A 27,341-nucleotide genomic window follows, 5' to 3' on the forward strand; every position below is an offset into this window, starting at 1 on the left:
AAGTGCTCAGCATATGTGGGAACTCCTTCAAGACTGTTGGAAAAGCATTCCAGGTGAAGCTGGTTGAGAGAATGCCAAGAGTGTGCAAAGCTGTCATCAAGGCAAAGGGTGGCTACTTTGAAGAACCTCAATTATAAAATATATTTTGATTTGTTTAACACTTTTTGGTTACTACATGATTCCATATGTGTTATTTCATAGTTGTGATGTCTTCACTATTATTCTACAATGTAGAAAATAGTAAAAAATAAAGAAAACCCTGGACTGAGTAGGTGTGTCCAAACTTTTCACAAGTACTGTATATTTGTCACGGGTGTCGTAGGGATTGGACCAAAACGCAGCGGAAACATGTAAACTCATCTTCTTATTTTATTAAAGAAGGAAAACAAAAGAAACACGTATACAAAACAACAAACGACACTAAACAGTCCCGTCAGGTGCACGAACACAAAACAGGAAATAACTACCCTCAAATCCCATAAAAAAACACCCCTAGTAAATAGGACCTTCAATTAGAGGCAACGAGGAACAGCTGCCTCCAATTGAAGGTCAAAACAATAAACTAGACATAGAAATAGAAAAAATAGAAAATAGAACATAGAACTACAAACCATAGAACACAACCCAAAAACCCCGACAACACAAAACAAACACACCCCTGCCAGGTCCTGACCAAACTACAATAACAAATTACCTCTTTTACTGGTCAGGACGTGACAGTACCTAACTAAAGGGAGGGAAGGGAGGGTGGCCACCGTCACCGACGGTTCTTGAGCTACACCCCCCCCCTCCCCAACCTCCTACTACGGAGGTGGCTCAGGCTCTGGCCTTACTCCCCAACCTAACCTGTCCACCCCCGCTAAATGCTTATTATATTTTACCCCTCCCGAAGTCTCTGGGCTATGGCGCATCGCTGAAGACCTCAGGCTGATGCGCGTCGCTGGAGACCTCGGGCTGATGCGCGTCGCTGGAGACCTCGGGCTGAAGGGCGACTCTGGGAGCTCCGGACTGGAGGGCGACTCTGGGAGCTCCGGACTGGAGGGCGACTCTGGCTGCGCCGGTTCCGGACTGGAGGGCGACTCTGGCTGCGCCGGTTCCGGACTGTAGCGCGACTCTGGCTGCGCCGGTTCCGGACTGTAGGGCGACTCTGGCTGCGCCGGTTCCGGACTGTAGGGCGACTCTGGCTGCGCCGGTTCCGGACTGTAGGGCCACACTGGCTGCGCCGGTTCCGGACTGTAGGCCGTCTCTATCGGTTCCGGACTGTGGGCCGTCGCTGTCGGTTCCGGACTGTGGCCTTCTCTGTCGGCTCCGGACTGTGGGCCGTCTCTGCTGGCTCCGGACTTTGGGCCGTCTCTGCTGGCTCCGGTCTGTGGGCCGTCTCTGCTGGCTCCGGACTGTGGGCCATCTCTAGACGGGGCACTGTCGCCGGAAGCTCTGGACGGGGCACTGTTGCCGGACACTCTGGACGGGGCACTGTTGCCGGACACTCTGGACGGGGCACTGTTGCCGGACACTCTGGACGGGGCACTGTTGCCGAACACTCTGGACGGGGCACTGTTGCCGGACACTCTGGACGGGGAACTGTTGCCGGACGCTCTGGACGGGGACTGCGCACTGAAGGCCTGATGCATGGGGCTGGCTTAGGAGGCGCCAGACTAGGGACACGCACCACAGGGCTAGTGCGAGGAGCAGGAGCAGGACGAGCTGGACTGGGCTGACGCACTGGAGGCCTGGTGCGTGGTTCTGGCTTTGGAGGCGCCAGACTAGAGACACGCACCTCAGGGCTAGTGCGAGGAGCAGGAACTGGATACACCGGGCCATGAGTAGGCACTGGAGGTCTGGAGCACACCTCTTGCACAACCCGTCCTGGCTGGATGGTAATAGTAGCCCTGCACGAGCGGAGTGCTGGCACAGGGCGAACTGGGCTGTGCAGAGGCCTGATGGCTGCCGTGCGTAGAGCAGGCGTAGGGTAGCCTGGGCCTAGGAGACGCACTGGTGGCCAGATGTGCTGCTCAGGCATCCTCCTTCCAGGCTGGATGCCCACTCTAGCACGGCACTTGCGAGGGGCTGGGATCGCTCGCACCGGACTGTGTGTGCGCATGGACGAGATTGTGCGCACTTACATTTTTACATTTACATTTACGTCATTTAGCAGACGCTCTTATCCAGAGCGACTTACAAACACTTCCGCATACACCGGCGCTCTCCTCTCCACACGCTCCCCATAATAAGCACGGGGAGTTGGCTTAGGGCTCACCCTTGGCCCAGCCAAACTACCCGTGTGCCCCCCTCCAAATGTTTTTATTGGGGGTGCCTCTCAGGCTTCCTTGCTAGCCGTGTCCCAGCATAGCGTTCTCTGTCCTCTCCAGCCTTCCTCCATGGTCCTTCTCCTGCTAGTATCTGCTCCCAAGTCCAAAACTCCTTATAGCTCCGCTGCTGCTCCTTCCTCCGCTGCTTGGTCCGTTGGTGGTGGGTAGTTCTGTCACGGCTGTCGTATGAATTGGACCAAAACGCAGCGGAAACGTGTAAACTCATCTTCTTATTTTATTAAAGAAGGAAAACAAAAGAAACACGTATAAAAAACAACAAACGACACTAAACAGTCCTGTCAGGTGCACGAACACAAAACAGGAAATAACTACCCACAAATCCCATAGAAAAAACACCCCTACTAAATACGACCTTCAATTAGAGGCAACGGGGAACAGCTGCCTCCAATTGAAGGTCAAAACAATAAACTAGACATAGAAATAGAAAAAATTGAAAATAGAACATAGAAATACAAACCATAGAACACAACCCAAAAACCCCGACAAAACAAAACAAACACACCCCTGCCACGTCCTGACCAAACTACAAACTACAATAACAAATAACCTCTTTTACTGGTCAGGACGTGACAATATTCAAAGAGGCCTAGGCTATGTGTAATTCTGTAATTGGCACAATAAAAATAAACATGTGTGTCCAAGGTGTTTCATCACTTAAAAAACACATGTATGTCACCGATACCCACTTTGTAAACACTATCCAGCAGAGGACATTATGCAAATCGTGTGTAATAGCAGCATCACCCCAGTGGTATTACTGCTGAATAGGCATAAAATGGGATGCTGCCCTGCCCCTGTCCCTGCTCACACTGTGGTCAATGACACATGTCAAGCCACACATGCTCATGTTACACATATTCACTTCACTTGTGTGTTATGGGGGATATGCTTGGAATCCGTTGAAATGGGAATTGCCCGGGAGACTTGTCAGCAATGTCTGATAAAAAGTATCTAAGTTTAGAGTCATACTCACAAGGCCAGTGCACAGACTGAAGACAGCGGTAGATTCAATCTTTGCGTTGATGTGTCCGCGGAAAAAGCAGTGACGCATATCGCTGAGGTCTTGTTGGCGGGACTCGGTTGCATTGCTATGTTCCGCTCCCAAATGTGTCACAGTATATGAGGGGGCGATAAAACCGGAGTCGGCGGTTAGATTGAGATGAAAGCGTTGTCCGAATGCGTCGATTCTGTAGTGAGCACGTAAACCAGTCGAATAATCTGCATTTACACTTCTCCGTTTCCTTTTGTAGTGCAATTTGTGGGGGAATGATTCTCCGAAATCATTTATCCGCAGCGGGGTGATAATTTCATAGGATGACAACTGTTTGATGAAACTTTCTAAAAGACAAGGAAAAGTGCATTAGAGTTTATAACGGTAATAAATGTAGCCAATAGAGATGTCAATGTAACAGTTTTGAACATTCAACTATTTTATATGAGAACACGTAGGCTACAATGTACTGTTCCTCTACTGGAATATTTTCTCAGTGCCATTTAGCCGACTAAACATTTTAAACATACTCTCAGAAACGGCATTTTAACCGGGTGGATCCTACCATAAATCAACAAGATATATAGGCTACCTTGTTTCGGATGCAATCGGTATTCCAAGGAGTTCCGGACAAGTGCTGACAGATGACACATTAGTCCAACCAGCCAGATTGCAAACTGCATGATTTCCTCAGCGAAGAAACCACGGGCTCTCGTGTCCAAGGCAGTACTATCCTTCTCAAGCGCCTCTCCTCTCTCCTCCCGGCTTCAGCAACAGGTCGTGGGATCTGCGGAGGCTCTCTGCAGCACAAGTCTTGCAAAGTGCGTTGGCCTCATCGCATTATTAAACATGCATCCACTATCCTCTGCAAACACGCACTATTTACGATACCTTACAGAGTATTTGATGCCTAAAGTAAGCTACGTCTATATGGAAAGGAGGGATCAGTGCCAACTAAGCTTTTCCTTAGCCATCCATAGAACACCCCTTGCACCCTAAACGCTCGCCAACATCAGAAACAAGGCCCGCCCCTAGGCCGGAGAGCCAATGGTGAGTGTACCTCGACCACCACACAATTTGGAGCAGTCTGTAGCCGACTCTTTGTGAGTTGACTATGCTATGGTAGAGAGCTGCAATAGTGATAACGCATTTATAAAACCTGCCCGTATGTCTTATTATCATCTCAAAATGAACCAGTCAGTTGGCATTTTGATACTTAGAGAGGCATTACATACTCTATTATAAATCAAATCAAATTTCTCACATGCACCGAATACAACAGGTGTAGACCTTACAGTGAAATGCTTACTTACAAGCACTTAAGCAACAATGCTTCAAGAAGTTTTAAGAAAAAAAGTGTTAAGTAAAAAATAGAAAATAAAAGTAGCAAATAATTAAACAGCAGCAGTAAAATAACAATAGCGAGGCTATATACAGGGGGTACTGGTACAGAGTCAATGTGCGGGGACACCGGTTAGTAGAGGTAATTGAGGTAATATGTACATGTAGGTAGAGTTAAAGTGACTATGCATAGATAATAAACAGAGATAATAGATAATAAACGCAGCATCATTCAAGAGGGATCTGTGTAGCCCTTTGATTAGCTGTTCAGGAGTCTTATGGCTTGGGGGTAGAAGCTATTAAGAAGCCTTTTGGACCTAGACTTGGCACTCCTGTACCGCTTGCCATGCGGTAGCAGAGAGAACAGTCCATGACTAGGGTGGCTGGAGTCTTTGACAATTTTTGGGCCTTCCTCTAACACCGCATGGTATAGAGGTCCTGGATGGCAGGAAGCTTGACCCCAGTGATGTACTGGGTCATACGCACTACGCTCTTTAGTGCCTTGCGGTTGGAGGCCGAACAGTTGCCATAGCAGGCAGTGATGCAACCAGTCAGGATGCTCTCGATTGTGCAGCTGTAGAAACTTTTGAGGATCTGAGGACCCATGCCAAATCTTTTCAGTCTCCTGAGGGGGAATAGGTTTTGTCGTGCCCTCTTCACAACTGTTTAAGTGTGTTTGGACCATGATTGTTTGTTGGTGATGTGGACACCACGGAACATGAAGCTCTCAACCTACTCCACTGCAGCCCCGTCGATGAGAATAGGGGCGTGCTCGATCCTCCTTTTCCTGTAGTCCACAATCATCTCCTTTGTCTTGATCACGTTGAGGGAGAGGTTGTTGTCCTGGCACCACAGGGCCAGGTCTCTGACCTCCCTATATGCTGTCTCATCGTTGTTGGTGATCAGGCCTACCACTGTTGTGTTATTGGCAAACTTGTTGATGGTGTTGGAGTCGTGCCTGGCCATGCAGTCATGAGCCTTATTATATAAGCGTTATTATAAATGCTAAAAGTTTCTTATATCAAGTTACAAAGCATTATACCTGCAGACTTTAGTTATATAGTAGGCCTATAAGTAAAGTGTTACCAAATGTTTTGCCGGACTATTACAGAGCCCACTGCAAACCTCTTATCCGAAATTGAAAGTAAGTCAATCATCTTGCATGAGTATGTCAATCATCTATTCTCATTAATTTACCTATTACATATAGTATTGTTAGTATTTAAAAAGCCCACATAAAAGTAAGAAGGATTTTTTATTTCTAATGAAACCTTGGAGCCGGAGCAATAATACAGTTTGAGACAAAATAAGAATTTCATTATAACACCTATTAACATTACTCATTTCATGTGTTTAGAATACTTCGTGTCTCTAATTCATAAAATCTCTGGTCAGTTCACTTCCTAGTTAGTCATTTGGGCATGTAATGTCTAGAACACACTTGATGGACATCTGAAAGAGACCATGTTTTTTTATCTTCTTTGGCCACAAATGTCACTTCATTGTGCATGATTATATTCGGTGGGCACCCCGGAATAGTTTTGGGATCTGGTCAGAATCAGAATAATCTTTATTCACCAAGTACATTTACACATAACCCAGAATTTGTCTTAGTGTGAAGGTGCTGCCTGCAACAGACAATAGACAAACAGAATAGAGACACAAGTCCACATCATACAGAATATACAATATCGGTACAATAAACATAAAACTCTGGAGTATAGGCTGATTACAGTAGGAATACACAATTTACAGATGGGATATAGCTATATAAGCAGAGAGAGTGATGCTGCCATGGCAAATATATACAGTACAAACAGTTTACAGTGAGGTCTTTTGCACTGACTTTAAAATTAAAATAAAATCATTCAAGAAGACTCAACGATATGGCTTTTATCTATTCAGAAACTCTCTCTGTAGTTGCATTGCTTGTCGCATGCTATCCACTGCCACTGGAAAGTTGGACTCAAAGGCACAGTGCACTCAAAAAATTGTTTTATATATATTTCCATGCTATGAGATTGTAATAATACTGTGAAATTGTGAAAATTAATATAATGCCATTTTAGTTAAAGAACATTTTAGTGCCTGACATTTCAGCCTGTTTTGGTGAGATGGAGTTTTGGCCTGCCTGTTGACATCACCAGGCGGTAAATTACTTAATAGACCAATAAGAAAGAGAGTTCCAAACCTCTCTGCTAATAACAGCAAGTTTTCAGTTTCCCCCTCCACCTTCTGGACATTTCTAGCAAAATTCATGCTTGAGAAATTGATCTTTGCTAAGAAGCTTTTTTTTTAAACTATTTTAATTGAAAACAATCATCGTAAGGTACTTAATTGTTACCCAGAAATTATTTGATATTGAGATAAAAACAGCTGCATTGGACCTTTAAAGTAATTCAAAGTGAGGCTCACTGCAGGAGCCACAAGATGAGGTAACTAAATAATGAATACCACTGACTTCACTCTTTTAGGCCTATCATGGTGACAACGAGAGCATTCATCCATTCTGATAGAGTGAAGCCAATTTAACTGAGCACTTGGACGGCCAGTGTCTGTCCAAGCACCACAGTGTCTGTGCAAGCACCTAAGCTGCGTATGAATCTGAGGGGTCCTCGAAAGATGTGGTGATTGTTCAGTTGAAGTAAATCTTTCTACTGTAGCTCCTCAATCTGATGCTTCCCTGATGTGTTATTCATTGATTTCCAAGCCTCCCGTGAAGCCATTGATTCCTAAACCACTCTCAGAGCTCTTTCACAATCAAGATCATACTGTGAATGTAGAAGAAGAATTGAATTTGACAAACAGTAACCAGTTACAGTCCAACTGCAGTCCAATTCACTCTCAACTGCTCTGCAGAATAACTCTATAAAGGTGATGAGCCTACCGCTCCAGCTTTCCCCTATAGATACACTATGTTACAGTGAACTTTATGGACATTCTGATTTATTCCAGTGCTTTACAATAAGGGTACATGAGCACACAAAGGTCCAACTCCCTGAAACCAAGAGAACAGGACAAAACCAGAAAGAAGAAACAAAGAAGAAACCACAAACCACATTTATTTAAGGTATATACAATTAGAAAAAAAGGTGCTATCTAGAACCAAAAAGGGTTTTCCTATGGGGACAGCTGAAGAACCCTTTTGGAACCCTTTTTTCTAAGAGTGTAGGGACATAATCCTCCGCTGGCTTGCCAAACAGGTGCCTATAGCCCCCCTTAGGTCATCACTTTATTAACCCTCGTACCTACCCCCTCATTCCCACCCACCCCCAAACAAACATCACTCCCATCACCTACGGCACTCAGTGACTACTCCTTAAATGAGCCAAGTGCCTGTATGGGGTAGTCTGTATAACGACACACCTTTTAATTAAGCCTCCACAGATGCAATGGTTTGTTAATGAAAAGTGCAGCAGGCTTATTATTATGTTACTTAGTTATCCCATTACCAGATGTGCTGAGAGTCAGGAATTCTGTCACATGGTCATAACCCCTCCACTTACTGCATCTGAAGCCCTTGTTTTCTTAACTAAACTTATCTCCACCATTGTGACTACTTGCCTAAATGTAGCCAATCACATCAATGTCTGCCGTGGAGACAGAGCTGCCCTCAAAACAAGATTGAAATAGGAAAACTCCAATCTGCCACCTCTGCTGTTGGACATGCATCAGATACCTACTTCATCATCAGACCATTTGAAGGACTTGTGGAATTATGGGATTTGGAGGATAATCACCTGATCTCGCAGTTGACCATAACTTACATTTGTTGCTCACATAGTTTAATGTAATATTACAAACAGCACTGAAATTCCCTCACTGTGTGGCCAATGGCTCTAGTTGAGTTCCTGCCATTCCAGTCTTGGACAGAACAGAAAGCATGCAGGCAGGAGGAAAAAGAGAAAGAGAAGTCATGCCCTTGGCAGCCACTAATTGTCTGCATATTGAGGTCATTCCTCCACATATCAGATGAGAATGACATTAACAAAGTGCCGCTTAGTGCCTATGAGTTCCACATGTTGAGCAGGTTTGTCATCTAATGATGGAACACTCTTGAGTTTCCCCTCTTCTCCTCCTACCAAGTCCCTTGGCCTAGCTTGAGTTTCCCCTCTTCTCCTCCTACCAAGTCCCTTGGCCTAGCTTGAGTTTCCCCTCTTCTCCTCCTACCAAGTCCCTTGGCCTGGCTTGACCCTGTGAGGTTAGGGGAACAGGGTGGGGGTGGGGTGTATGTGCTCTGAAGGGGTTACTGGATGCAATGCAGCAGCAGGAAGTGTGAAGGGGGAATTGTGCCCTCAGACTGCATGCAGTCCATTGTGTTTTGACACAACCCATCAATGGAGCATCATGGAACCAGAGGAATAGATGATTGCTGCTGACTACAGCAGATAGATCAGATAGAGCAGTATGCTGTTCTAAAACAAAGAGACTTCACATATGGAGAACAAATGTCTTTATTCCCTTTATTTATAGAATATCATTGGAATATTTATTTGAATAATGTTTCACATTTTTGTCTTCAAATTATTTCTGTGGTATACTGTATTTTGGAGGGGCTTAATTGGCTTTGAGGAAAATATATTTCATGCAGTTTAACACATCTTGGTTCAATCTGGTCTACTCTGAAAAGGGACATGTGTGCAGAACAATGTGTTGAGCTCAAGTTTTTCCGTCCTGTTTGATCTTTTTACTTGGGTTGATCATTTACTGAACTCAATAGTGCAAGTTTTGACCCAGATTTATGACATGCTAGCTGAGCGATATTGTTACCATGTTTTCGGAAGAAGTGGCCTTGTTTTAGATTCATAGCTCAATGAGAATGTGACACCTAGTCAGTTACACAACTGCATGCATCTTCCGCATTTAACCCAACCCATTTGAATCAGAGAGGTGCGGGGGGCTGCCTTAATCGACATCCATGTCATCGCCGCCCAGGGAGCAGTTGTTGTTGTTTTTTTAGGGCCTTGCTCTGACACCGCCTGGTCCTGGATGGCAGGAAGCTTGGCCCCGGTGATGTACTGGGCTGTACGCACTACCCTCAGTAGTGCCTTAAGGTCGGAGGCCGAGCAGTTGCCATTCCAGGCAGTGATGCAACCTGTCAGAATGCTCTCGATGGTGCAGCTGTAAAACCTTTTGAGGAACTGAGAACCCATGCCAAATCTTTTCAGTCTCCTGAGGGGGGATAGGTTTTGTCGTGCCCTCTTCACAACTGTGTTGGTGTGCTTGGACCATGTTAGTCTGTTGGTGATGTGGACGCCAAGGAACTTGAAGCTCTCAACCTGCTCCACTACAGCCCCGTCAATGAGAATGGGGGCGTACTCGATCCTCCTTTTCCTGTGGTCCACAATCATCTCCTTTGTTTTGATCACGTTGAGAGAGAGGTTGTTGTCATGGAACCACATGGTCAGGTCTCTGACTTCCTCCCTATAGGCTGTCTCATCGTTGTCGGTGATCATGCTCTTAACCATTAGGCTACCTGACACGATCAAGTAGCTCATGATTAATCTCATAATTGAAGAAAATGCAGCCTACTTGCCCTTCCAGTTCAGCAATCTGGGCCTCATTAACATTATCCATACAATAGCTGTTGCTATTCGATAAGAAGATGACTTAAACACTTACATGCGCAGTATATTGTACCAGTGTCCACCTTTGCCAGATGCGATGGCATAAGGCTCTAAACCAAAACCATGAACCGCTGGTCTTGGTCATTAACTCCTTCTTAACGCCTCGGCATTACTAAATGCAGCAGTGGCAGCCTTTCAACTAGCATCTCAGGTGCTAGCATGTCAGGATGACACCCCCCCCAAACCTCCCATCACCCCTCCCTTCTCCCTGCCCTGCTCTCCCCCAGCTTGAGCAAAGCTTGGCCTTGAGTGTTCAAACAAACCCCCCATCCTCCCCCCCACCAAGCATGGTTCAGTGAGTTTGAACTCTCAGTCATAACAGTGATATATACCTCCAGATCAGCGGGTAGGTAACCTTACTTGCTGCCACTCCTTGCAGTGTTGCAACGTTTAGTCTTTCTGACCTGCATTTGCACCTTCTAGAATACAAGATAATTAAACTCTATTTATCCCCGGGGGAAGTTAAGGTGTCACAGGTTTACAAGGTTTACTTACAAGGTTCAGACACCATTGAGTATATGAGTATGACAGTTCTAAGAACTGTAATAGACAATACTAACTGCTTAACTGAGTATGACACTGCACATTATTATACTCCTACTCCAGTATTACTACATGTAGTAAGCCTACAATACTGACAATATTCTTAAATTAAACTAATGAGATATTCCAAATTCAAATTCCTCTTCGTTTCCAAAAATGAACAGATGTTTTAGTAGCACGTAGTTGCACATAGTTCCATCAGTTTATAGAGTACCTTTCATGAAGAAAAAAAAGTTAATTGAAAACCAGATGTTTTAGGCTTAGTTATAGTGAAACGCGTGAATTCTGGTCTTCATTTTGACAGTTTGTTGCAAAAGTGATATGCAATGCATTCGGAAAGTATTAAGACCCCTTTATTTTTTCACATTTTCTTACGTTACAGCATTATTTAAAAATTGATGAAATACTCTTTTTCCCTCATCAGTCAACACAAAATACCACATAATGACAAAGCGGAAACAGGTTTTTATACATTTTTTCACATTTATTAAAAATTAAAACAAAAATACCTTATTTACATACACTTGAAGTCGGAAGTTTACATACACCTTAGCCAAATACAATTTAAACTCAGTTTTTCACAATTCCTGACATTTAATCCTAGTAAAAATTCCCTGTCTCAGGTCATTTAGGAACACCACTTTATTTTAAGAATGTGAAATGTCAGAATAACAGTAGAGAGAATGATTTATTTCAGCTTTTATTTCTTTCATCACATTCCCAGTGGGTCAGAAGTTTACATACACTCAATTAGTATTTGGTAGCATTGCCTTTAAATTGTATGACGTGGGTCAAACTTTTCGGGAGCCTTCATCAAGCTTCCCACAATAAGTTGGGTGAATTTTGGCCCATTCCTTCAGACAGAGCTGGTGTAACTGAGACAGGTTTGTAGGCCTCCTTGCTCGCACACGCTTTTTCAGTTCTGCCCACAAATTTTCTATGGGATTGAGGTCAGGGCTTTGTGATGGCCACTCCAATACCTTGACTTTGTTGTCCTTAAGCCATTTTGCCACAACTTTGGAAGTATGCTTGGGGTCAATGTTCATTTGGAAGACCTATTTGCAAACAAGCTTTAACTTCCTGACTGATGTTTTGAGATGCTGCTTCAATATATCCACATACTTTTCCTGCCACATGATGCCATCTATTTTGTGAAGTGCACCAGTCCCTCCTGCAGAAAAGCACCCCCACAACATGATGCTTCCACCCCGTACTTTACGGTTGGGATGGTGTTCTTTGGCTTGCAAGCATACCCCTTTCTCCTCCAAACATAACGATGGTCATTATGGCCAAACAGTTCTATTTTTGCTTCATCACACCAGAGGACATTTCTCCAAATAGTACGATCTTTGTCCCCATGTGCAGTTGCAAACCGTAGTCTGGATTTTTTTATGTTGGTTTTGGAGCAGTGGCTTCTTCCTTGCTGAGCGGCCTTTCAGGTTATGTAGATATAGGACTCTTTTCACTGTGGATATAGATAATGATGTACCCGTTTCCTCCGGCATCTTCACAAGGTCCTTTGCTGTGGTTCTGGGATTGATTTGCACTTTTCGCACCAATGTTTGTTCATCTCTAGGAGACAGAATGCATCTCCTTCCTGAGCGGTATGACGGCTGCGTGGTCCCATGGTGTTTATACTTGCGTACTCTTGTTTGTGCAGATGAACGTGGTACATTCAGGCATTTGAAAATTGCTCCCAAGGATGAATCAGACTTGTGGAGGTCTACACATTTTTTTCTGAGGTCTTGGCTGATTTCTTTTGATTTTCCCATGATGTCAAGCAAAGAGGCACTGACTTTGAAGGTAGGCCTTGAAGTACATCCACAGGTACACCTCCAATTGACTCAAATTATGTCAATTAGCCTATCAGAAGCTTCTAAAGCCATGACATAATTTTCTGGAATTTTCCAAGCTATTCAAAGTCACAGTCAACTTATTGTATGTAAACGTTTGACCCACTGGAATTGTGATACAGTGAATTATAAGTGAAATAATCTGTCTGTAAACAATTAACCAAAAATGTGTGGAGTGGTTGAAAAACGAGTTTTAATGACTCCAACCTAAGTGTATGTAAACTTCCGACTTTAACTGTAAGTATTCAGACCCTTTGCTATGAGACTCGAAATTGAGCTCAGGTGGATCCTGTTTCCATTGATCATCCTTGAAATGTTTCTACAATTTTATTGGAGTCCACCTGTGGCAAATTCAATTCATCTGACATGATTTGGAAATGGACACACCTGTCTATATAAGGTCCCACAGTTGACAGTGCAAGTCAGAGCAAAAACCATGCCATGAGGTCGAAGGAATTTTCTGCAGAGCTCCGAGACAGGATTGTGTCGGGGCACAGATCTGGGGAAGGGTACCAAAAAATGTCTGCAGCATTGAAGGTCCCCCAAAAACACAGTGGCCTCCACCTTTCTTCAATGGAAGAAGTTTGGAACCACCAAGACTCTACCTAGAGCTGGCTGCCAGGCCAAACTGAGCAGTCGGGTGAGAAGGGCCTTGGTCAGGGAGGTGACCAAGAACCTGATGGTCACTCTGAAAGAGCTCCAGAGTGCCTCTGTGTAGATGTGATAACCTTTCAGAAGGACAACCATCTCTGCAGCACTCCACCAATCAGGCTTTATGGTAAAGTGACCAGACGGAAGACACCGCTCAGTAAAAGGCACATGACTGCCCGCTTGGAGTTTGCCAAAAGGCAACTAAAGGACTCAGACCCTGAGAAACAAGATTCTCTGATCTGATGAATCAAAGATTGAACTCTTTGGCGTGAATGCCAAGCGTCACCTCTGGAGGAAACCTGGCACCATCCCTACGATGAAGCATGGTGGTTGCAGCATCATGCTCAAAGGATGTTTTTCAGCAGCAGGGCCTCTGAGACTAGACAGGATTAAGGGGGAAATGAAAGGAGCAAAGTACAGAGAGATCCTTGATGACAACCTGCTCCAGAGCACTCCGGACCTCAAACTGGGGTGAAGGTTCACCTTCCAACAGGACAACGACCCTAAGCACACAGCCAAGACAATGCAGGAGTGGCTTCGGGACAAGTCTCTGAATATCCTTGAGCAGCTCAGCCAGACCCCGGACTTGAATCCGATCGAACATCTCTGGAGAGACCTGAAAATAGCTTTGCAGCGACGCTCCCCATCCAACCTGACAGACCTTAAGAAGATCTGCAGAGAAGAATGGGAGAAACTACCCAAATAAAGGTATGCCAAGCTTGTAGCGACATACCCAAGAAGACTCGAGGCTGTAATCACTTCCAAAGGTGCATCAACAAAGTCCTGAGTAAAAGGTCTGAATACTTATGTAAATGGGATATTTCCGGTTTTTATTATTTATACATTTGTAAAAATGTATAAAAAACGTTTTTTCATTTCTCATTATGGGGTATTGTGTGTGGATTGATGAGGGGAAAAAACGATTTAATACATTTTAGAATAAGGCTGTAACGTAACAAAATGCGGAAAAGTCAAAGGGTCTGAATACTTCCCGAATGCACTGTATTTTGGTCTTTTAGTAGTGAATCTAGCTCTTTTTACCCCAGCGGTTCGACTCTAGCATTGAAATCGTAATGTTCCTCATCGTGATGCCTCCTCTGTTCCTCTGGTGATGTTGAGGTTAATCCAGGTCCTGCAGTGCCTAGCTCCACTCCCACTCCTCAGGTGCTCTCATTTGTTGACTTCTGTAACCATAAAAGCCTTGGTTTCATGCATGTTAACATTAGAAGCCTAGTCCCTAAGTTTGTTTTACTCACTGCTTTAGCACACTCTGCCAACCCGGATGTCTTAGCCATGTCTGAATCCTGGCTTAGGAAAACCACCAAAAACCCTGAAATCTCCATCGCTAACTATAACATTTTCCGCCAAGATAGAACTGCCAAAGGGGGCGGTGTTGCAATCTACTGCAAAGATAGCCTGCAGAGTTCTGAATTACTATCCAAGTCTGTACCCAAACAATTCGAGCTTCTACTTCTAAAAATTCACCTTTCCAGAAACAAGTCTCTCACTGTTGCCTCTTGCTATAGACCTCCCTCTGCTCCCAGCTGTGCCCTCGATACCATATGTGAATTGATTGCCCCCATCTATCTTCTGAGCTTGTGCTACTAGGTGACCTAAACTGGGACATGCTTAACACCCTGGCCATCCTACAATCTAAGCTTGATGCCCTCAATCTCACACAAATGATCAATGAACCTACCAGGTACAACCCCAAATCCGTAAACACGGGCACCCTCATAGATGTCATCCTAACTAACTCGCCCTCCAAATAACCCTCTGCTGTTTTCAATCAAGATCTCAGCGATCACTGCCTCATTGCCTGCATCCGTAATGGGTCTGCGACCAAACGACCACCCCTCATCACTTTCAAACGCTCCCTAAAACACTTCTGCGAGCAGGCCTTTCAAATTGACCTGGCCGGTGTATCCTGGAATGACATTGACCTCATCCCGTCAGTAGATGATGCCTGGCTATTCTTTAAAAGTGCCTTCCTCACCATCTTAAATAAGCATGCCCCACTCAAAAAAAATTTGAACTAGGAATAGAAGTAGTCCTTGGTTCACTCCAGACCTGTCTGCCCTTGACCAGCACAAAAACATCCTGTGGCGTTCTGCATTAGCATCGAATAGCACCTGTGATATGCAACTTCTCAGGGAAGTTAGGAACAAATATACACAGGCAGTTAGAAAAGCTATGGCTAGCTTTTTCAAACAGAAATGTGCATCCTGTAGTACAAACTCAAAAAAGTTCTGGGACACTGTAAAGTCCATGGAGAATAAGAGTACCTCCTCCCAGCTGCCCACTGCTCTGAGGCTAGGAAACACTGTTACCACTGATAAATCCACTATAATTGAGAATTTCAATAAGCATTTCTCTATGGCTGGCCATGCTTTCCACCTGGCTACCCCTACCCAGGTCAACTGCCCGGCACCCTCCACAGCAACCCGCCAATGTCCCCACCATTTTTCCTTCACCCAAATCCAGATAGCTGATGTTCTGAAAGAGCTGCAAAATCTGGACCCATACAAATCAGCCGGGCTAGACAATCTGGACCCTCTCTTTCTAAAATGATCTGCCGAAATTGTTGCAACCCCTATTACTAGCCTGTTCAACCTCTCTTTCGTATCGTCTGAGATTCCCAAAGATTGAAAAGCTGCCGCGGTCATCCCCCTCTTCAAAGGGGGTGACACTCTAGAGCCAAACTGCTACAGACCTATATCTATCCTACCCTGTCTTTCTAAGGTCTTTGAAAGCCAAGTTAACAAACAGATTACTGACCTTTTCGAATCCCACCGTACCTTCTCCGCTATGCAATCTGGTTTCAGAGCTGGTCATGGGTGCACCTCAGCCACGCTCAAGGTCCTAAACGATATCATAACCGCCATCGATAAGAGACATTACTGTGCAGCCGTATTCATCGACCTGGCCAAGGCTTTCGACTCTGTCAATCACCACATTCTTATTGGCAGACTCGACAGCCTTGGTTTCTCAAATGACTGCCTCGCCTGGTTTACCAACTACTTCTCTGATAGAGTTCAGTGTGTCAAATCGGAGGACCTGTTGTCCGGACCTCTGGCAGTGTCTATGGGGGTGGCACAGGGTTCAATTCTCGGGCCGACTCTCTTCTCTGTATACATCAATGATGTTGCTCTTGCTGCTGGTGATTCTCTGATCCACCTCTACGCAGACGACACCATTCTGTATACTTCTGGCCCCTCTTTGGACACTGTGTTAACTAAGCTCCAGATGAGCTTCAATGCCATACAACTCTCCTTCCGTGGCCTCCAACTGCTCTTAAACGCAAGTAAAACTAAATGCATGCTATTCAATCAATCACTGCCCGCACCTGCTCGCCCGTCCAGCATCACTACTCTAGACGGCTCTGACTTAGAATACGTGGACAACTACAAAGACCTGGGTGTCTGGTTAGACTGTAAACTCTCCTTCCAGACTCACATTAAGCATCTCCAATCCAAAATTAAATCTAGAATCGGCTTCCTATATCGCAACAAAAAATCCTTCACTCATGCTGCCAAACATACACTCGTAAAACTGACCATCCTACTGATCCTCGACTTCGGTGATGTCATCTATGAAATAGCCTCCAACACTCTACTCAACAAACTGGATGCAGTCTATCACAGTGCCATCCGTTTTGTCACCAAAGCCCCATACACTACCCACCATTGCGACCTGTACGCTCTCGTTGGTTGGCCCTCGCTTCATACTCGTCGCCAAACCCACTGGCTACAGGTTATCTACAAGTCTCTGCTAGGTAAAGCTCCGCCTTATCTCAGCTCACTGGTCACCATAGCAGCACCCACTTGTAGCATGCGCTCCAGCAGGTATATCTCACTGGTCACCCCCAAAGCCAATTCCTCCTTTGGTTGTCTTTCCTTCCAGTTCTCTGCTGCCAATGACTGGAACGAACTGCAAAAATCTCTGAAGCTGGAGACTGATATCTCCCTCACTAGCTTTAAGCACCAGCTGTCAGAGCAGCTCACAGATCACTGCACCTGTACATAGCCCATCTGTAAACAGCCCATCTATCTACCTACCTCATCCCCATACTGTATTTATTTATCTTGCTCCTTTACACCCCAGTTTCTCTACTTGCACATTCATCTTCTGCACATCTACCATTCCAGTGTTTAATTGCTATATTGTAATTACTTTTCCACCATGGCCTATTTATTGCCTTAACTTACCTCATTTTCACTCACTGTATATAGACTTTTTGTTTTCTTTTGTTCTTCTGTATTATTGACTGTATGTTTTGTTTATTCCATGTGTAACTCTGTGTTGTTGTATGTGTCGAATTGCTATGCTTTATCTTGGCCAGGTCGCAGTTGCAAATGAGAATTTGCAACTAGCCTACCTGGTTAAATAAAGGTGAAATAAAATTTAAAAATTAAAAAATGTAGAGGTGCTTTGAGAAGGTTCCTCTAAGTCATCTCAAGGGAGGGATTCGGTATGAAATACACCCCCTTCTAGATGTGCTGGGTGGTACCACCTCAAGGCTTACTATAAAAGCAGGTGTCAGCGCGCATTATTTGGAAATGGTCTTAGCAAGTAGAGTGTGCCAATATATTTATATGATGCTTCCTTGACAAGCGGTACCGCTTGCACCAAGTCTGGAACCAACAAGACTACTAAATACAGTCCCTTGCAAAAGTATTCATCCCCTTTGGCGTTTTCCTATTTTGTTGCATTACAACCTGTAATTTAAATTGATTTTTATTTGGATTTAATGTAATGGACATACACAGAATAGTCCAAATTGGTGAAGTGAAATGAAAAAAAATAACATGTTTTTAAAAAATTGAAAAATAATAAAAATGGAAAGTGGTGCGTGCATATGTTTTTACCCCTTTGGTATGAAGCCCCTAAATAAGATCTCGTGCAACCAATTACCTTCAGAAGTGACATAATTAGTTAAATAAAGTCCACCTGTGTACAATCTAAGTGTCAAATGATCTGTCACATGATCTCAGTATATATACACCTGTTCTGAAAGGCCCCAGAGACTGCAACACCATTAAGCAAGGGGCACCACCAAGCAAGCGGCACCATGAAGACCAAGGAGCTCTCCAAACAGGTCAGAGACAAAGTTGTGTAGAAGTACAGATCAGGGTTGGGTTATAAAAAAATATCTGAAACTTTGAACATCCCACAGAGCACCATTAAATCCATTATTAAAAAATGTAAAGAATATGGCACCACAACAAACCTACCAAGAGAGGGCCGCCCACCAAAACCCACAGACCAGGCAAGGAGGGCATTAATCAGAGAGGCAACAAAGAGACCAAAGATAACCTTGAAGGAGCTGCAAAGCTCCATGAGCGGAGATTGGAGTATCTGTCCATAGGACCACTTTAAGCTGTACACTCCACAGAGCTGGGCTTTACGGAAGAGTGGCCAGAAAAAAAGCCATTGCTTAAAGAAAAAAATAAGCAAACATGTTTGGTGTTCACCAAAAGGCATGTGGAAGAAGGTACTCTGGTCAGATGAAACAAAAATTTAGCTTATTGGCCATCAAGGAAAACTCTATGTCTGGCTCAAACCCAACAACTCTCATCACCCCGAGAACACCATCCATCGATGTTTTTCATCGGCAGGGACATTGAAACTGGTCAGAATTGAAGGAATGACGGATGGTGCTAAATACAGGGAAATTCTTGAGAGAAACCTGTTTCAGTCTTCCAGAGATTTGACACTGGGACAGAGATTCACCTTCCAGCAGGACAATGACCCTAAACATACTGCTAAAGTAACACTTGAGTGGTTTAACTTCTTTGGGATAGGGGGCAGTATTTTTACGGCCGGATGAAAAACGTACTCAAATTATATGGCCTACTACTCGGGCCCAGGAACTGGAATATGCATATTATTAGTAGATTTGGATAGAAAACAATATGAAGTTTCTAAAACTGTTTTAATGATGTCTGTGATTATAACAGAACTCATATGGCAGGCAAAAACCTGAGAAAAATCTAAGCAGGAAGTGAGAATTCTGGTGCTTGTAGTCCTTTCAAGTCATTGCCAATCGAACACACGGTGAGTTAGGGTTCATTTTGCATTTCCTACGATGTCAACAGTCTTTAGGAAGTTGTTTGAAGCGTCTACGATGAACAGAGACCAAATGAGAAGGCATGGAAGTTGGTGAGGCAGGGAATGACATCACTTCATTGGGGCGCGTTCACGAGACAGGATGTTCTGTTCCAAAACCTTTTTTCAAGACACAGGAACCGTCCGGTTGAAATATTACTGAATCTTCACGTTCTAAAGGCCCTAAAGATTGATGTTTTACAACGTTTGACATGTTTGAACGAACGTAAATACAATTTTTTTTAACTTTTCATCGTGACATTGTCCGCGCGCTTCCTACATTTGGAGTAGCTGAACTGAACGCACGAACAACAATAAGCTATTTGCACATAAATTATGGATTTTATAGAACAAAACAACATTTGTTGAGTACCTGGGATTCCTGGAAGTGCCTTCTGATGAAGATCATCAAAGGTAAGTGAATATTTCTAATACTATTTATTAATTTAGACGACTCCAACATGGCGGCTATCTGTATCGCCTAGTGTTTTTTTCTGAGTACAGTACTCAGATTATTGCAAAGTGTGATTTCCCAGTAAAGTTATTTTGAAATCTGGCAATGCGGTTGCATTCAGGAGATGTTAATCTATAATTCTTTGAATGACAGTTTAATATTTTATCAATGTTTATGATGAGTATTTTTGTAGATTGTGGTGCTGATTCACCGGCAGTATTGGAGGCAAAATATTTTCTGAACGTCACGCGCCAATGTAAAATGCTGTTTTTATATATAAATATGAACTTTATCGAACAAAAAAATGCATGTATTGTATAACATAATGTCCTAGGAGTGTCATCTGATGAAGATCGTCAAAGGTTAGTGCTTCATTTAGCTGTGTTTTGGATATTTGTGATGCATGCTAGTTGCTTAGAAAATGGCTGTGTGGTTATTGTGTCGATGTACTCTCCTAACATAATCTAATGTTTTGCTTTCCCTGTAAAGCCTTTTGGAAATCGGACATTGTGGTTCGATTCAGGAGCAGTGTATCTATAAAATGGTGTAAAATAGTCCTATGTTTGAGAACTTTGAATTATGACATTTTGTGGTTTTAAATCTGGCGCTCTGATTTTTCACTGGCTGTTGAATAGTGTGGGACGACTTCCCCTAGAGAGGTTAAGGGGAAATATTTAAATGTTTTGGAATGGCCTAGTCAAAGCCTAGACCTCAATCCAATTGAGAATCTGTGGTATGACTTAAAGATTGCTGTACACCAGCGGAACCCATCAAACTTGAAGGAGCTGGAGCAGTTTTGCCTTGAAGAATGGGCATAAATCCCAGTGGCTAGATGTGCCAAGCTTATAGAGTCATACCCCAAGAGACTTGCAGCTGTAATTGCTGCAAAGGGTGGCTCTACAAAGTATTGACTTTGGGGGGGTGAATAGTTATGCAAGCTCAAGTTTTCAGTTTTTTTTGTCTTATTTCTTGTTTGTTTCACAAACAAAAAAAATATTTAGCATCTTCAAAGTGGTAGGCATGCTGTGTAAATCAAATGATACAAACCCCCCAAAAATCCATTTTAATAGGAAAAGTGCCAAGGGGGGTGAATACTTTCACAAGCCACTGTAGCCATGTTATTTTTACTCGTTATTTTTATTGTTTATTCACTGTGTATTTATTGCTCGTTTTACTATTTATATTTTTATTTAATTTTGTATCTTATCTTTAACTCTGCATTGTTGGAAAAGGACCCGTAAGTAAGCATTTCAATAGGCTCTACATGGTCAATCCGACGTCGGCATTGGCCGTACAGCATTTACGGCGATACGGCCTCTGCAGAAGTCAGGGCATTCATACTTCTTGTGCTTTGCAGAGCAGAGCAGTTGAGCAGAGCTGTTGTCAAGGAAGTGAGTTTGTGTTTTATACAGGACCTCCCACCCCCACCTACCGTCAACCAATCATGTCAATGTGGAGCTATACGGAGCAATATGCATACGCATCCAATAAATTGGTCTGCACCGCACCACTCATAGTGATTCAGCGCTAATCTCTATAGCCATCCAGTTAATTACAAGAAGAAACTAGCTGAACAAAAAGATCTTACCTCTTCTGAGATTTTGGTGTCTGTTTCCCGGTTCTTGTCATAGGAACTCAGTCAAGATAGCATGAAGTAAAAAAGGTGCACCGTTTTCTCACCTGCATCTCCATCCTGAATTTCCCCATTGCCCCTCAGCAAAAGTGTCCTATATTTAGACTACTGTTTATATTTGTATTTAACACTATGGTGAGGTAGAAATCTGAGTATAATGCTTGTATGGCTGTCAACCCCAATACATGTTTATGACATCATCATCAATCAACTGCATTACAGTTAAAAAAACGACTTTGACTACCACCACCGATTTCTGTATGTTAGCTATGCTACTAGCTTATACGAACGGGATTTAGCATTTAGCAGTCACTTTTTCAAAACCTGAAAAGGGACAACTTCTAAATGTTATGCAGGGAAAACAGACGAATATATCCAAATCGGATTTTGGTAACCACATTGTTACATAAATCATTAAGGATTTGACAAATATCCACTTTGTTAGATCAGATTTGTTGAATGTGCGCCAATCCAACGTCCTTCTATCCCCCACAGTCTGCATTCCATTGACCTCTTTACCCCATTCATCCCCATTATCTCCCCAATCTCTTTCCAGGAGCTCATTTTCATGTCTTTGAAATCCCTACACGAGGTATCATAAAGATTTTTTTTATTTGTGAACTTGTTCTGATAGCCTTTCGTCAAAGTTTTTCATGTTTGTTGTCAAGGAAGTGAGTTTGTGTGTATACAGGATGTACCGCCCACACCTACCTCCAACCAATCATGTCAATGCAGAGCTATACAGAGCTATGCAGAGTCCTCCGCATTGTTACAGAATTTGGGAGGCACACGGCTCGATTTGACCTCCGCAAGCCGCTGGAGGCGCCGTAATTGTGTCACACCCTCCGTACAGCGCCTCTGGCCCACATTGCCGGATCAAGCATAAATCGAATAGACTACACATGTTGTCTATGAAGCATGTGACAAATACAATTTCATTTGACTACACTACTGACGTTACACAAAATGTAAAAGGCAGTAAGGCACATTTCCACATATGACCAAATTCAAAGATTTTACTTTTACAAAGAAATGAGGATTGGCTATGAGGATTATACATTTAAATTAGTAGCTACATCCATCATAACAATAAATTAAGGACAACGTCAACTCATTGTATTTTTTCCTTTATTTACAATATTCATCCCATGCCCACACACTTCTAATTCTGAAAAGTGAAAGCATACCTGTGAGAGGGGTCACCCTGGTAGTAGTTGTAGGTTTTTATACAATACCCAAGACCAATCACTGAGAGCTACTGCATAAATACTGCAATGGATTGAATTGAGCCCCCAATCTTCATTTTCAAGGTGATGATTGCACTTTTCTTCCCAACACAATACAGCAATAAATGTGAGTCAAAGTAGGTACAACTACCTTTACCCACCTCCAAATTTATATTTCTGAGCAATTGCCTCCACCTACAACATCTCACCTGAAAGCATTTTTTTTATAAAGGGGTTGGGCAAAAGCTGAAATTGGGGTTGAGAGTTACCCTTTAAAGCATCCTGAGGAGAATGAGAAGGCAGTGGAGTGTGGAAAAAGGGTTACTGTGTAACACATAAAATGGTGACCAGACCATGTCTTCCCTCCCTCTTTCCCTCTCTTTTCTTCAGCCCCGCCTTCCAGCCCTCACCTCTCCCACCAACCCTCCCCCACTGATTCCTAGTTCAGGTGGTTCTCATGGTGGATGATCAAGGAGCTCCGTAGCCAGCCACCTGAGACCTGTGTTGGCTTGCACTCTAGATTAAGACCCCCTGAGCTGAGGAGCTTCCGCCTCCACCGCTGCGCTGCGCCGAGCCAAGTCCAACTTCATAAACTGCGAATTCCATGGCCTTTTAAACACAGTGACCAGTCAGCTTCTTTCCTGCCAATTGAGTGGAGCATTGTTAGTCTTAGACCTGGAAACAGCTTTAAAATGCTGTCAAAACAGCTCTCTCAACCAGTCCTAACCCAACTCTCTCCATGCATTGTATTATCTTCCCCAATGACACATCATATTCTGGGGGAACGCCAGAAAGGGTAATTTTTTTTTTTTTAAGATTTCCATGAACAAAAATGGAACCACAGATGGACAATATAGTGCTTTCATAATATAGAGTACAGGTTTCATAGTATGTTTTGATGATTGTATTGAAAACAGTAGTATTCTCACATAATTGAATGGCTCTTTTCAGAAATGGTTGTCTTGTATTTTAAAATCCCCACACAGCTTGACAGGACCAGTGTTTACTCTTGAGTGAGTCTTGAATGGCAGTAAGAGAAGGGCTAAGAAAGGCTTTTGATTAGCATTGTGGTGTTGGACCTACTGCATCACAGGCAAGCTGTCAACGAAAACACTCTTTGCAAAACAGAATTATAATTTCATTGGGATTACTTCATGCCCTAATAGTTGCTTTTTAGTTCTCAAATGCCTTCACACATCCGCAGTTGAACTATGCAAAACAACACAAAAAAAAGCAGGTATGGTAAATCTTAATTGAAAAAGCTTTTTTTTTATGTGGAACTCTCCAAACCAATGGCAACATGCTACATGTGAGAGGATGTTCTGAACAACATGTACAGGTACCCTGTCCTTTCTCCACTCCACTGTCTTTTCTAAATATATATATATATGAGCACAACCTGACTATAAGGGGTTTGACCTGGAAAGAAAAGTTCCATTAATCTTGTCCTCTCTAAATTTGCTTTTTACAAACCCCTGTCTCCAGGCTTTGATTTCTCCACTGATCCCCTCTCGGGGCAAACACCTACTTAGCTCTGTTTTCCATAGGCTACCACCACCACCTCCACCACCTCTGTATACATTTTACTACGCTAATGGGGGACCAGGGGGCAAGATGGGCGAGGGAGCACTGGTAATGGGAACGTTCCGGTTGTAGATGGATACATTACTGAAAGGATCACGTGTGATATATTACATAGTTATACTGATTAGCCCACTGCTGATTGCGATAGGTTGAGGTGGAGGAAAAAATGGACCACACAGCACATTCAAACCCCTTCAAATGATATCATATTTAATTGAAATTAATTACAAACAATTAATGAAAGTCCTCCTTTAACAGAAATGGTATGGCATTGGTGTAAAGTTTGAGGTGTGAATATAAACCTTACGCAACTCTAGCATAAGACCCAAAACAGGAGCCATGGCTGCCTGGGTATATTAGGCCCAGACTTGTCTCTACACCCAGAGTGATGCCTGCTATATGATCCATGTGAATGTCTCAGAGTTATCAGGTTTCATTGAGAAAGGTATTCCCTGCAACAGCTGTCTGAATTACTGCCAATCATGTTTCTATTTCCCATTCATGGCAGTGAGGCACAGGCCTCTAAACAGTCATATGAGGAACGGACACCGGCATGCCAGTGTACTCTTACCCTCCACTCACAACACATACTTGCCAAGAGAAGTTTGTTTGGCCTAAATAAACCATTATTGGAAGGGACACGTAATTTGACATCAGTGTGAGTTCTTTGATATTTGATATCTAACCATCATTAAATGCATATAGTATGCATTACCTACAATCATTAAAACTCATTCCTTTTAGATCAAAGTACGACAAAATATAAAACACTGAGGGACACATTTGGAGAGCTTTGCATTTTCTAGTGTCACATAGAGCACTAATCCGCTGGTGATAAGTGCCATGGTCCATGCCAGAGACAGGGGCCCAGTGTTTGGATTATTAACAGCTGTGAACTTTTAGCTACACTGACTCATGAGATTTGATGACAGTCCAATAGGGGGTCCTCCATTTTCTTCCGCCTGTTTTTAGCATACAATATCCTGAAAACGGTCCGTTGAAGATGACCTCATGGGTAAAGACAGCCCTGGTTCCGGTCCTGTTTCTCAGTTATCTCTGTGAGGTAGTATAGCAGGATATTATGAATACGCTTTAATGGTCCTACATCTGGTGATGGGTTTAGGTATTATAACCAGGTCCAGTAGCGGTCATGTTTCTTCTCTACCACATCAAAATGTCTCACTTTCTGTCTCACTTCCTCTCTCTTATTTCCGTCTGTCAATGTCTCTTTCTCCCATTTCTCATGTCTCTACTTCCACTCCCTCCCCCCATCTCTCTCAGTAGGTCAGGATCAACAGGTGACGTTTAGATATCCCAGAGAGCAAAGCTTAGGGGAAATGAGCTTGCTGTGTGTACTTCCGACTGCCCGTGACCTGTGCTTACAGACAACATTCACATCTCTTACACACATATCCTTTAATCTCCTCTTTTCTCTTCTCCTGCCTTATTAGTTACCCCATCTCCATGGGTACAAGGGTCACTTCTGATGCCCACATAGACAAAGATAAGAGCAGGACCAAGGTTAACTTTGGGAAATGTAAAGACTATCACAGTATGTTGAAATAAGTATATTATTGGCATACACCCATTTGAAAACTAAATTAAACCTCATCTCAGAAAGACCCCATAGCATGGATATGGATAGAAGTGGGAAAGCAGAGGAATGCCTGTTAAGCCCTGATGCCCACCGGCGAGACAACTGCAGCACTATTTGCGAACTGGAAACCAAAATAACAGGGGAGCGTATTGGGTGGGAATGGATTTGAGTATCCAGTGAAAGCTTGGAGTTCGGGTCCCCAGCAGTCCATTAAGGGGCCCTATGGAATGCCAGTTTAGACTGGGCGAATGAATGAATGACCCCTGGGCAAGGTTATTATAGTTTTGTGAATTAATATTAGTTTTTATTTATATTAGTTTTCAATTTTTATTTTGAATTTAGTATAGTTTCAGTTAGTTTTCAGACTGGATTTGCTTGTTTTTATTAAGTTATAGTTGTATACAAATATTTATATTTCGTTTTTATATTATTGAGTTTCAGTTTTAGTTTAAGTGTTAGGGACAGAAAGCATATGTGGCTAGGAGCCATTTGGGGGACAGTAATACATAAGGTGATTGGTCAGGTCATAGATTAGGTTAGCCCTAGTCATTCCACATCCCTTTTGATTAGTTGTGGTGATTTGGTCGTGAAACACTCTATCTAGAAACAATTGATGCTTGATTCCACTCAACTTAATTATTATCAAAAAATAACTTTACAAATACAAAAGCTACACTTACTGTTTTACCAAAGATTTCCAGAGGTTTTTTGTGTAACACAGCTTTGCGCTGACAGCTTTTTTTGTTCCCTCCCGAGTTTCCATTAGCTCAGGAAGTGCAACACAAAACACCTCATTGGGAATCTGTGTTTTAAAGACGCACAGTAAGTGTATCTTTTGTATTTGTAAAATCATTTTGGGGTGATATGAATGTAGAATTTCAGAGATTTCCAAAACCGTATTGCATGCAATAATTCTTAACGTGTAGACAGAGCATCCGTACAGTTGCACACATTGGCCCCGCTGTGATTAATTGTTCAAATGAGAACCCTATGGTTGTATGGAATTGGGTTCTCGAGAGCTAAGGTTAAGTTAGGTTTAAATTATAAAGTCAATGTCAATGTGCCTGTGATTTAAAAGGAATAGTGTAGAGAAAGGTCAATCCAATGCTTTTTAACTTTAGTAGTACATGTAAGAGAAATCAAGTTAGCCACCTAGCCATTTTTTTCGCTGTTAGCTTTAAGGATCGACGCTGGAGACAGGAAGCAGGTACAGGGAGAACATTTAATGCATAACGGACATGAAACAGGACAGGAACAGCGTCTGGACAGGGGACAAAGTAACGACACCAATGCAGACACAGGGATGAAACAGAGGAAACAGACAGATAAAGAGGAGACAATCAAATAATGATGGAGTTCAGGTGGGTTCAATGAGGCGCAGGTGCGCGTAATGAAGGGGACAG

General features: G+C 43.2%; 1 protein-coding gene across 1 annotated transcript in view; it reads right to left on the reverse strand.

Moving 5' to 3' along the window:
• The window catches only part of LOC106573613 (A disintegrin and metalloproteinase with thrombospondin motifs 20), a 149,722-nt gene extending 145,403 nt beyond the window's left edge, over positions 1-4,319 (reverse strand). The window contains exons 1-2 of the mRNA XM_014148814.3: positions 3,914-4,319; positions 3,304-3,668 (exon numbers count right to left, since the gene is read on the reverse strand). Of these exons, the coding sequence (XP_014004289.2) occupies positions 3,304-3,668; positions 3,914-4,004 (456 nt within the window). The 5' untranslated portion in view covers positions 4,005-4,319. The remainder of the gene's footprint in view (positions 1-3,303; positions 3,669-3,913) is intronic.
• Positions 4,320-27,341: the final 23,022 nt, after the last annotated feature.

The sequence above is a fragment of the Salmo salar genome, chromosome 16, assembly GCF_965601325.2.
Source record: "Salmo salar chromosome 16, fSalSal1, whole genome shotgun sequence".
Classification (NCBI taxonomy): domain Eukaryota; kingdom Metazoa; phylum Chordata; class Actinopteri; order Salmoniformes; family Salmonidae; genus Salmo; species Salmo salar.